Source organism: Schistocerca americana, chromosome 2, assembly GCF_021461395.2.
Source record: "Schistocerca americana isolate TAMUIC-IGC-003095 chromosome 2, iqSchAmer2.1, whole genome shotgun sequence".
Lineage (NCBI taxonomy): Eukaryota > Metazoa > Arthropoda > Insecta > Orthoptera > Acrididae > Schistocerca > Schistocerca americana.
Genome location: NC_060120.1, coordinates 685,466,496 through 685,480,030, shown reverse-complemented (window position 1 = coordinate 685,480,030; position 13,535 = coordinate 685,466,496). Strand labels below are relative to the sequence as shown.

The 13,535-nt window shown below is 39.7% G+C and overlaps 1 protein-coding gene across 1 annotated transcript in view; it reads left to right on the top strand.

Moving 5' to 3' along the window:
• LOC124594337 overlaps nt 1–10,251 on the top strand; it is a 117,191-nt gene extending 106,940 nt beyond the window's left edge. The window contains exon 5 of the mRNA XM_047132706.1: nt 8,942–10,251. Coding sequence (XP_046988662.1) covers nt 8,942–8,975 — 34 coding nt within the window. The 3' untranslated portion in view covers nt 8,976–10,251. The remainder of the gene's footprint in view (nt 1–8,941) is intronic.
• The last annotated feature ends 3,284 nt before the right edge of the window (nt 10,252–13,535 follow it).

Here is a 13,535-nt window from a genome sequence, read left to right as displayed (position 1 = left end):
TTGCGCTCGGTTCGAAGCGTAACTCACCACTGAACACAATTCTGCTCCAGTGAGGCGCCCCAGACAGTGGTGAGATACAGGCATGACTGTCGCTCGCCATACGGCCCGACAACCGGGAATGATGATCTGGGGCACCATTTCATTTCATAGCAGGTCGCCTTTGGTTGCCATCCGCGGCATGTAAGGGTCGACGAGATTTCCTACGGCCGTTTTGTTTCCCTTTCATAGCCTGCCATCCTGGGCTAATATTTCAGCAAGTTAATGCCCGTGCGAACACGGCGAGAGTTTCTAGTGCATCCCTTCCTGTTTGCCAAACCCTGCTTTGGCCAACTAGGTCGTCGGACCTCTGCCCAGGTGAGAACGTTTGCAGCATTAGTGGCAGGACCCTATAACTATCTCGGGAGTTTGACGATCTAACGCACCAGTTGGATAGAATTTGGCACGACATCTCTCAAGAGGCATCCAACAATTCTATCAATCAATGCCAATCCGAATAACTGCACGCATAAGGGCCAGAGGTGCGTTACTGACTTGCTCAATTTGAGAAGCTCTTTCTTTGTATAAAACGCCCAATTTTTCTGAAATTGTAATCATTTATTTCTCTGTACATGTACATGACATCTGTCGATTTCCGTCCAATTAGTATAGTTCCTTCGTGGTACGACGCTTTTTTGTCTTTGAATGTGTGTTCTTTATATAAGGAAAAGTTACACTGCGGGTTTCTGTTTCAAGAAAACGCATTTGAAGTTGATTTTTTGTGAGACGATCATGTTATACGTCCATTAAGAAGGAAGAAAGTCTTATCGGCACCTGTTATCTTGACAGGATAGTGGCCAACGAGACTGCGTTTTTTTTTGTTTTTTTTTTTGCGATATTTCGTGTTGGGTCGAATCCCACGACTGTAATGTGAATATGAGATGGATAGGTTCAAGAATGCCATAATGCCACGCAGAATACCAGCAGCCCCATGCTACTAGTGCCTAACAGGACAGGTATACCATACTGGAACATATAGCGACGTCATGTGCCTTGGTCAGGAAATGAACTTCTCCGCAGCAAAACGAGTATCCACACAGGCAGTGTGACAACGACTCAGTATAAGGGGTTGGCATAAAATGATAACTGGATCTTTCTGTCGCCCACCAGATTCATCTCTTGATGGAACCGAAAACTTTAGAGAAAACCTCAGTTCGCTTCTACATAAGTCCCCTAACGATACTGTAATCATAGGTGGAGAATTTAATTATCCAACAATCAATTGAGAAGGTTTCAGTTTTGTTAATGGTGGGCGTGACACGACATCATATGAAACAATACTAAATGCCTTCTCTGGAAGCTACCCAGAACCGATAGTTCGGAAACCCACTCATGACGGAAATACACTCCTGGAAATGGAAAAAAGAACACATTGACACCGGTGTGTCAGACCCACCATACTTGCTCCGGACACTGCGAGAGGGCTGTACAAGCAATGATCACACGCACGGCACAGCGGACACACCAGGAACCGCGGTGTTGGCCGTCGAATGGCGCTAGCTGCGCAGCATTTGTGCACCGCCGCCGTCAGTGTCAGCCAGTTTGCCGTGGCATACGGAGCTCCATCGCAGTCTTTAACACTGGTAGCATGCCGGAACAGCGTGGACGTGAACCGTATGTGCAGTTGACGGACTTTGAGCGAGGGCGTATAGTGGGCATGCGGGAGGCCGGGTGGACGTACCGCCGAGTTGCTCAACACGTGGGGCGTGAGGTCTCCACAGTACATCGATGTTGTCGCCAGTGGTCGGCGGAAGGTGCACGTGCCCGTCGACCTGGGACCGGACCGCAGCGACGCACGGATGCACGCCAAGACCGTAGGATCCTACGTAGTGCCGTAGGGGACCGCACCGCCACTTCCCAGCAAATTAGGGACACTGTTGCTCCTGGGGTATCGGCGAGGACCATTCGCAACCGTCTCCATGAAGCTGGGCTACGGTCCCGCACACCGTTAGGCCGTCTTCCGCTCACGCCCCAACATCATGCAGCCCGCCTCCAGTGGTGTCGCGACAGGCGTGAATGGAGGGACGAATGGAGACGTGTCGTCTTCAGCGATGAGAGTCGCATCTGCCTTGGTGCCAATGATGGTCGTATGCGTGTTTGGCGCCGTGCAGGTGAGCGCCACAATCAGGACTGCATACGACCGAGGCACACAGGGCCAACACCCGGCATCATGGTGTGGGGAGCGATCTCCTACACTGGCCGTACACCACTGGTGATCGTCGAGGGGACACTGAATAGTGCACGGTACATCCAAACCGTCATCGAACCCATCGTTCTACCATTCCTAGACCAGCAAGGGAACTTGCTGTTCCAACAGGACAATGCACGTCCGCATGTATCCCGTGCCACCTAACGTGCTCTAGAAGGTGTAAGTCAACTACCCTGGCCAGCAAGATCTCCGGATCTGTCCCCCATTGAGCATGTTTGGGCCTGGATGAAGCGTCGTCTCACGCGGTCTGCACGTCCAGCACGAACGCTGGTCCAACTGAGGCGCCAGGTGGAAATGGCATGGCAAGCCGTTCCACAGGACTACATCCAGCATCTCTACGATCGTCTCCATGGGAGAATAGCAGCCTGCATTGCTGCGAAAGGTGGATATACACTGTACTAGTGCCGACATTGTGCATGCTCTGTTGCCTGTGTCTATGTGCCTGTGGTTCTGTCAGTGTGATCATGTGATGTATCTGACCCCAGGAATGTGTCAATAAAGTTTCCCCTTCCTGGGACAATGAGTTCACGGTGTTCTTATTTCAATTTCCAGGAGTGTATATTGGATTTAATGGCAACAGCTAGACCTGATCTGTTTGAGAATACCCACATTGAAACTGGTTTTAATGGTCATGAAGTTGTTGTGGGAACAATGATTACCAAAGTACAAAGGACAACTAAAACACGAAAAAAGATATATATGCTCAGCAAACTAGATAAAAATATTAGCAGTGTCGTATGTCATTGAGGAACATGAAGCTTTCAACGCAGGGTAGGAGCATGTACAGAAACTAAAAGGCTTACATTTAAAAGAATAATTAACCATGCACTGAACAGTTATTTATCCAGTAGAACAGTTCATAATGGGAGGGACACTCAAGGGTATACAGTCACTAAAAAGAAACTTCTAAAGAAACTGATATTACTATATATTTGGTGTAGGACAAAGCATAGGACTACAGATAGATAGTTTCTGAATGAAGGGCGTTTGCCTGTCAAGAGGGTAGTGCATGAAGCCTTCAGTGACTACCGCAGCAGAATATTGCCAAATTATTTTTCACAAAACACAAAGAAATTCTGGTCGTTTATAAAGACGATGTCCAGTTCCTAGCGAATGAGACAGGAAGTGAAACTGATGGTAGCAAAGCAAGAGCTGAAATGTTTAACTCCGTTATCAAATGACCCTTTGAATATGAAAACTCAGGCGAACTGATCCAGTTTAATTCTCCTACCGCTGAAAAGATGAATGAAATAAGTCTTAGTGTCAGTGACGTCGTGAAGCAGCTGAAATCTTTAAAACTGATCACAAAACATACTGAAAGCTTCAGATCAAGGCAGCCAGGTAGATGCAGTATTTCTTGATTTCCGAAAAGCATTTGACTCAGTATGACACCTACGTTTATTGTCAAAAGTACCATCATACGGGGTATGTGGCTGAACTGATGAATTTTTGATAGGGAGGACGAAGCATGTTATCTTGGATGGAGAATCATCATCAAATCTAGGAGTAGCTTCGGGTGTGCCCCAGACGGAAGTGTGTTGGCATCCTTGCTGTTCGTGTTGTACATTAAGGAACTTGCAAACTATATTAATAGTAACCACAGGATTTTTGCAGGTGAAGCAGTCATCTGTAATGAAATACTATCTAAAAGAAGCTGCATAAATATTCAGTAGATCTCGGTAAGATTTGAAAGTGGTGCAAAGAATGGCAACTCGCTTTAAATGTTCAAAAATGTAAATTTGTGCACTTCAGAAAACGAAGAAACATAGTATCCTATGACTCTAATATCAATGAGTCCCTGTTGGAATTGGCCAACTCATACAAATACCTGGGTGCAGCAGTTTGTAGGGGTATGAAATGGAATGATCACATAGGCTCAGTCATGGGTAAAGCAGGTGGTAGACTTCATTTTATTAGTAGAATTCTGGGGAAGAGCAATCAGTCTACAAAAAACGGACTGCTTACAAATCACTCGTGCGACTAGTTGCTCAAGTGTTTGGGACCCATACCAGATAAGACTAACAGGGGTTACTGAACGTACACAGAGAAGGAGAGCGTGAATGGTCACAGGCTATTTCGGCCCTTGGCAAAGTGTCGTAGACGTACTGAAGAAACTGAACTGACAGACTCTTGAAGGCAGATATAAACTGTCTCGAGAAAGTCTGCTAATAAAGCTTCAAAAACCAGCTTTAAATGATTGTTCTAGGAATACACTACAACCTACAACATATCGCTCACATTGGGATTGTGAGGATAAGATTAAAATAATTACAGGTCGCACAGAGGCATTCAAACAATCATTTTTCCTGCGCTCCATACGTGAATGGAACGGAAAGAAACCCTGATAACTGTACAATGGGACGTACCCTCCGCCATGCACTTCACGGTGGTTTGCACAGTATAGATGCAGATGTAGGATGTAAATGTCTTGAGCACCACTGACTGACAGCACAGCAACCATTATTGTGACCCGCCTTGACGTGGCAGCTCAAGAACGACGTTGGACACACGAGTGACATCACTTTTTCTTTTCTGTATGCAATATCATAATGGATGAATCCCTGTGTGGAGCCTCTGAGGAGAATTAACATTGCCACATTGCATTCATCATCGTCATGTAATATTACAGAGTGCCATTGGTTGCGCAACACATTTACCTCTGGCTCGTATAACCAGTAGTTTAGGCAGAAGGCATTATAGTTCTGATGTTTTAAGTCCAGCGGCCATGTTCTGTCCTGGAGGCTCCCTTGTGTTATCTTCTGACTACGTAATGGAAGAATGCAGTCCAGATATACTCCAATACAGAGTTTGTGTGACAGTTATTGCCCTGCCCAGCACATACTCCAGATCTCTGACTCACTGAAAGCGTAAGGTCAAGGGCTGCCGAGATACTGGAACATCACTACTCCCCAGCTGCTGCGACTGATGAACTCAGATATAGAATTGAACCAGCGTGAAATGACGTACCCATATTTTTTTCTCCCAAGCTCAGTTCGAGTCAATGCTCTGAACTGTTTTACTGTCAGAGGTGGCATCTCTGTGTACTATACTGTACATGTAGAATAAATAACTTTGGTTCTTTACTAACCCACCTGATGTTGCAATTGTAAAGAGCAGCAGTGCATAGGGCAATACAAATTTGGCAAATCATATAACTCTGGAGTAAATTTCAGAGAAACAGTATCCACAACAGTTGAATGATTTATATCAAATAATTTAGCAAACGACGGAGCTGATCACCCTGATACACAAAACGGATCGGAACACTGTTGCAGAAACAACGAAATAGCATGCCAAATTTAAACGAACGCAAAATCTCCAAGTCTGGCGACACCTTACGGAAGCTCGAAATTTACGTGTAAGTGAATGCGAGATGCTTATAAAAGCTTCCACAACGAAACTTTGTCTCGAAAACCCAAAGAGATTCTGGTCGTATGTAAAGTATTCTAGCGGCAAGACACAACTAATGACTTCTATGCGCGATAGCAATGGAAATACTATCGATGACAATATTGCTAAAGCAGAGTTACTAAACACCGCCTTCCGAAATTCCTTTACCAAAGAAGACGAAATAAATATTCCAGAATTCTAACCATGAAACAGTTGCCAACAGGAGTAACTTAGAAGTAGATATCCTCGTAGTAGTGAAGCAACTTAAGTCACTTAATAAAAGTAAGTCTTTCGGTCCAGACTGTACCCAGTTAGGTTTCATTCAGAGTAGCTGATGCAGTAGCTCCATACTTAACGATCATATACAACCACTCGCTCGACGAAAAATCCGTACCCAAATACTGGAAAGTCACGGAGGTCACACCAATATTTAAGAAAGGCAGTAAGCGTAATCCACTAAATTACAGGCCCATATCATTAACGTCGATATGCAGCAGGATTTTGGAACTCATATTGTGTTTGAACATTATGAATTACCTCGATGAGAACGGTCTACTCTACTGAAACACAGTCAACACGGATTTAGAAAACATCGTTGTTGTGAAAAACAAAGAGCTCTTTATGATTGCTATTGACAAGGGTTTTCAAATTGATTTCGTATCTAGATTTCCAGAAGGCTTTTGACACTGTTCCTCTCAAGCGGCTTATAGTCAAATTGCGTACTTAGGGAATATCGTCTTACTTATGTGTTTGGATTCGTGATTTCATATAGAGAGGTCATAGTTCGTAGTTACTGACGGAAAATCATCGAGTAAAGAAGAAGTGATTTCTGGCATTTCACATTGTAGTGTTATAGGGCCTCTGCTGTTCTTTGTCTATACAAACGGTTTAGGAGACAATGTGAGCCGCCATCTTAGATTGTTTGCAGATGATGCTGTTGTTTATCGTCTAGTAAAGTCATCGGAAGATCAAAACAAATTGCAAAATGATTCAGAAAACATAATGTGTGGTGCGTAAATTGGCAAGTGACCCTAAATAATGAAAAGTGTGAAGTCTTCCACATGAGTTGTAAAAGGAATCGATTAAACTTCGGTTCAACGATAAATCAGCCACATCTAAAGGCCATAGATTCAACTAAACACCTAGGAACTGCAAACAAATTAAATTGTAAAGAACACATGGAAAATGTTGTGGGGAAACTGAACTAAAAACTGCGTTTTATTGGCAGAGCTCTTAGAAGATGCAACAGATCCACTAAAGAGATTGCCTACACTTCGCTATTTCGCTTGTCCGTGCTCTTTTGGAGTACTGCTGCGCGGTGTGTGTGACCTTTACCAGATATGATTAACGGAGTACATCGAGAAAGATCAAAGAAGAGCAACACGTATTGTATCACGTGGAGAAATAGGCGAGAGAATTTCACTCATATGATGCAGGGTTTGGAGTGGACATAATTAAAACAAAGCCGTTTTTCACTGCGGCGGAGACTTCTCTCGAAATTTCTATCACCAACCTTGACGCCGACCTACATAGGGAGAAACGGTTATCATAATGAAATAATGGAAATCAGAGCTCACATAGAAGTTCGTTTTTTCCGCTCGTTCTTCAAGATTGGAATATTAGAGAATTTTTGTGAATGTGATTCGATGAACCCTCTGCCAGGCACTTAAATCTTATTTGCAGAATATTCACATAGATGCACATGTGGAAGTAAACTGGTAAGGGTCTATACTACTTACCATTATCATCACTGAAGAAAATGGACTATTTCCAAGGTTTCTGAGAGGGGTTTGTTTCCCTCCTTGCGTAGCCATTCTATTGCAGCTGCTTCCATAGCTAACTCTCAAGTCTAATTGTTAAAAATGAAAAGAGTAAAAGACATGATTCTTCTTTTGTTCTTCGATACATGTTTCATATCATGTAAATTACTTTTGTACTTCTACTTCAGTCTCTACGAACTTGAATGTGTTTACTTTTAACTCATTTGGGGAAAAGCTAAGAAGTCTCAATCTAACAGTGATGGTACTAATATAAATGCAGCTTTTTTTGGTTGGTATGTGTTCTGCAATTGATTGTCAGCTTGATTTGTAAAGTGGTATTGTTTGTTTTTATTAAAGTTGTCCATTGGCTGTTTTCCATTTAGAAGAATAAACTGAAATACCTTCTTTGTTGTACCTTCTTTTTGTTTCAGAAGTGGAAGTTGTATTTCAATGTAACAGTTATATTTCTAATTTACTTGATTAAAATTAGGAGGCATAAACATGAATATCATTAATCAGTGTAGTGATAATTTATTATTAATAGAGTGCACAGATTAAATTTCCATGATTTTACATTGTGCTTACCTTTTGTCGACATATACCCTGAGTTGTTTTACAATCCTGAAGATTCTTCTTATTGGTGGTGTCTGTGAACCACAATGATGAGTATCACCAATAGAAATGTACCAAATGTTGAGAAAGATAACAAGTCTGCTTATTTTGTTTCATCAGTTAAGAAACGGGCAATTGGATTTAAACATGGCTGTACTTCATTTGCAGATGGTTCATTTGAAGGACATGTCAAAACTGTCTGTAGTAACAAAATCCTGAGGCGTCAACAATTTTAGGCTGTCACAGCAAAAAACCTGTTTGTCAGCAGTAGATGTGATAAAGACACTGATACATGTAGTAAGATACCAAAAGTGCGAAATTTGGAATCATATCAGTTTTTATCTGCTACATAATTCTTAAATTGTAAAATTTTCATTACTTTTGGTGAACTTTTCAGACAAATTACAGCAGCCAACATTTTCCTTACAAATACAAAATCCACAAGCAAACAAAAATCATTATTTGCAGGCTGTGTTTATTGTGAAAGAAAAGCATATTATTGTCTTTTAGTAGGTTCTTAACAAATTTTCTGTAGCATGTTCCGCTTTTGTTGGAGTGGTTTAAGTGCAGATATATTTACAAATAGAAAAGAGGGTCAGACAGATTTTGTTATCCGTTAAGTCCTGCAACTCATATTGGTGTGTGTCTTAATTATTCAGTTCTTCAATTTGCTAGCAGTTAACATTATTTATAACACAAAAGACTCTTAGATATAGTTTAATTTATATTATGTTTCACCAATGAAACAATACCACAAAGTAAAAGAATAGTGTTGTACTACTTATATAGCTTTATTATTTTTTCAAATAACACAATATTCTTAGAGCATGCAAATAAATCTTACAAAACTTCACCAGTCTTGGTCTGTTTTAATACTACTCACCTTTATGTACTATCTGAATTCCGTAATGTTGCTGAGTGGTTTATTTTCCAGGGTGAATATGAACGAAGAAGAAGACAACACTTAGCATTTAAAGCCTTGGGCCATGCTGTCAAATGGAAACAGGGCCATGTATGGTATCAAAAGGAAATGTCTCTAGAGAATGAAATTCATCTTTAAACCAGCCATTAGATAAGATGAGCCAAATAAAAGAGGTTAGCCAGTTAAGAATGTTTAACAATTAAACAGTAATTGGGTCTAGAGTGTTTTTCACTTATGCACCAGTTACATTTCTTTTCTAATCACTTCGTATTTAGCTTCTTGAGAACAGGGATCCATTTCAAAAATAACTATGTCAGTGTACTGACCATAGCATAACCATACTAATTTTGCATTTACAGGAGTACACATCTTTTGAAGGAGATATTAATATCTGAACACCTCCAAGCTTTTTATTCATTTGGTTGTAATTTTTCGTTTAATTTTGATGGCGTCAAAGAACCATGATATCAATGTCCATAAGGTTTTTCTGTAGATGCACTTGCTATAAGCAACATATTAATATAAATGTTCTCAGTGAGCTGCATAGGAGAGACAAAAGTTGAAAATAGTAGCATAAATAGTGTGAGAAAAGTGATGCAGTCAAATATCATAAGTTCGATAGTAAAGTTTATGAACAAAAACATTTACTTCCAATGGAGTGCTCTTAAATTGTTAAACTTGCATCATAATACTCCCCAGTAGTAAGTTTTTTGTTATTAAAGTGTATGGATATCTGTACAAATCTGTTTAACTCAAGGTGAGATGTCTATTTTAATAATTTTATTTCTGAGGTTAATACAAAATATGTATATACTTTTTTCATGTTTTTTGTGTTTTAAATAAATTACAACAATCGAGTTAATTTTTTGTAGATAGAGTTTCCTTTACTTACCTTCTCAAGAAATCTTTCACTACATTGCTCTATAACAGCAGGAGACTGTTTTAACTATTCTTATGTTTGGTTTTAAGAAAGTTCCTATGTATGAAACGTTATAGTGTTATCTGAAAGAACTTATTCAATTTCTGTTATGAATCTTTCAATCTAGTAAATTAAATTATTTCAGAACATATATCATATATTTTTTGTTGTTTATATAGTTAATGCTTGTAATGGTTCTTTAAATACTCTATTCTGTTTGATGTCCAAAAATTTGTAATACTCTGGTAGCATTTGTGTACAGTTCTTTTCTTTTCTATACAAGGTAGATATTAGTGCACTGAGAATGAAGACTGTTGTTCCACTATGTCAGGAAACAATATTCTGTAAATTAATTTTGATTGTCCATAACTTGAAGAAATAAAAATATACAGTACTTGCCACACCAATGTTGTTATGCCAGCATGCTAACTGCACAAATATGTGTCTACTGTTATAATCTGGAGTTTATGAAGCAGGTGTAAAAGCAAGAAATTATGTGCAATAGTTCGAAGAAAAATAGAATGTTAATGGTCATTCCTACTATTATGGGGACCTAATTAACTAACCAACTCCTTGTGAAGATGTTTATCATATCTAATACAGTTTCTTTTAGTAACATTACTTTATCTTTTGGTACTAAATGGACTTTGTTAAGCTATTTTCTACCATCCAACAACACAATGTTTATAACATTTTACAGCACCCTATTTTATTAGTAATTGTCTTAATGTTTAATCTTGAGTGTAATAATTTCCTTTGCTTTATGTGTCTCAATGTAAAAGCTCTTTTTTGTTTTGTATCTGTCAAATATTTTTCAATATAACTTTTTAATTTATTAGATCACTTAGACACATAATATCAAAAATACTTATTCAGCAACCTTATCGTTTGTATGCTATGTGCTGACTTATGTCTGAGAAGAGTTACATCCTAAGTACAATAAATTAAAGAAAGATTGTAAAGTAGATATTTCTGCTTCAATTAGTGACCAGTGAACAATGTTGTGTTCTTATTTACGGATGCTTTTGTGCTATTTGTTAATTTTTATGGGCATTCGTACTAATAAAAGAAAGTAGAAAGTGGTACATCCGAACTGTAGCTAATTTGTACTTGATACAGTGTGACAATTATTGAACTATATGAAAAAAATCATAAATTATTTACAAACTACGGCTTGTACACACTTTACTCAACATCTGAACGTCACTACAGATATTCGGATTTAGTTTATGACATATTCGATATGCCTGTCATCATTGGCGATCAAGTGGCGCAGACGAATATCGAAATTCTGCATGACCCACTGGTGTGTCGGAACATCGATGCTGTCGAAGACCTCCTGAACAGCGGTTTTCAGCTCAGCAATGTTTTTGGGGTTATTGGTGTATGCCTTGTCTTTGGTATAGCCCACGAAAAAGGAGCCGAAAGTGTTCATATCCAGAGAATGTGGCGGCCAATCGAGGCCCATATTAGTGGCCCCTGGGTACCCCTGAGCCAGAACGTGGCCCCCAAATTGCTCCTCCATGACATCAAACACTCTCCTGCTTCGAAGGTGTCGAGCTCCATCTTGCATGAAACACATCTTGTCGAATCAGGGTCACTTTGGATCATGGGGATGAAATCATTTTCCAAAACTCTTTATATACCGTTCGGTAGTCACTATACTATCAAGGAATATCGCACAGATTATTCCGTGACTGGACATTGCCCATGCCATACAGTCATCTGTTGAGGGTGAAGAGATTTCTCGAGCGCGAAATGTGGATTCTCAGTCTCCCAGATGTGTCAATTTTGCTTACTGACGAACCCATCCAAATGAAAGTGGGCTTAGTCACTAAACCAAAAAAACAATGCGCATGCTGATTCCCATGACGCCCCACGACCAGCTGTACAGTTTTAACGTCCTAACACAAACCATTGAGAAGTTATGATGATTTTATTTCATACAGTCCAGTAATTGTCACCCTGTACACAAACACATGTAACAGAGCAAGAATGTCTCTAGGTTTGAAGCCAGCATTTCTCTACAGCACCTTGATGATGTCGGGCAACATCACTCAGTTGTGAGGTTGCATATGAATAGCCCTAGTTTACTTGGAAAGATAGAAGCAGTGATAGACGAAATATCGTGTTGGATGACAGACAGAATGCCCTAGTGATCTTACAGTCAGACTGCCACAAATTCAGTCACAGAGATGGAGTCAGTTGTTATATAAAGACGATAGACATGAAAAACGTATACAGTTGTGTGGTTGAAAGCGAAGACAGGCACTCTACTGTGTGGCTAACAAAGATGACTACAACTTTCTTTCAAAAGGTTCTCAGGGTGTTCTGTGACGAATCTCACACTCTGAAATGGCGGAAGAGGCGACTCATGCAGAGATGGCTCCAACTTCGCTGTATGGTAATTTTCTCCTCTTTCCTTATTTTACTTCTTCCTTCATTCATTATGTTGTTCTTTGTTTGATTCTGCTTCTCAGGGCTTTCGAAAGGAAACTTCCAAATAATCTGAAGCCTTCCAAATTGTTCTTGAATAGTCTCCATTCCTCAACATCATTGGAGAAATGCAAAAGTCCTATGAATTTGTCATTATCATGAATTTATTTCATCGGAGACACTCAAACGATGTGACCTTAATATCTAAATGTCCTGCAAATAATCGGAAGTCTGAATGGACAAGTTTTCTTTTCTTTTTTTTTTCTTTTCTAGGAAAAGCCTTACTCCTAAAGCTATAGAATGTATGATATCAATACCTTATCATTTTTCTTAGTTCAACATCTCACTAATTATAGAGGGACGCTGAATCAGTTCAGAAGTAGTGGTATACAAAATGGAAATCAGTCACCATTATTATTATGACCCTGGTGTCAGCTTTTTGTGTGTCTAATGTTACATTATGCAATAATGCATGTATAGTGTGTGGGATGACTAATAGTGAGAAATGAATGAACCACATCAGCCTTTCATATTATTAAATAACTTCTTTGCAAAACATCTTGTGCACTACTGATGTAGAAGAAGACAAGAGGTAAAGTAATGATAGGTTCATTGGAGAAGCTCACAATCCATGCAAAACACCCTGGGACTAGATCATTGAACATAGGAAGACACCTAGCTCGCTTCGTAAGTTTGCATAGTCCAGATGAATTTAACAATTAAATTATCGAACTGTGGAAAAAACTATAGGTACAATTCTAGACCTTAATGTAGACCCTACAGCTGCTGTAAGAAATGAAAAATTGTGCACTTTAATAAACTTGAGAAAAGTACAAAAAATGAATTAATAAAGATTTTAAAATCTTATAAGCCTTTTGATAGGCACGATGTACACTAATGTCCACTAATGCCCTCAAGGATATAATGTATGGAACTGATGAACCACTAACTAGGTTGTATAAAACTTTCTTGCACTTCTTGCCATGTCAGTTCAGCGTAATACCTCACTTTATTCACGATTACCTCCATTGTCTTTGTTAGGAGCAAACGACTGCCGAAACTGTTGCTATCGTGGCCTTATATAGCCCATAAATGGCTTGTGTTTGAATGGTAATTACATAATGGTGTTGTTATGACACATTCAGTGTCCTCATATACTTTCTCTATCTCCTCATCTTCGACCTCTGATGTCGACATGTATAACTGAACTATTGTTGTCGGCGTTTGGGTTGTTGTCGATTTTGTTGAGAA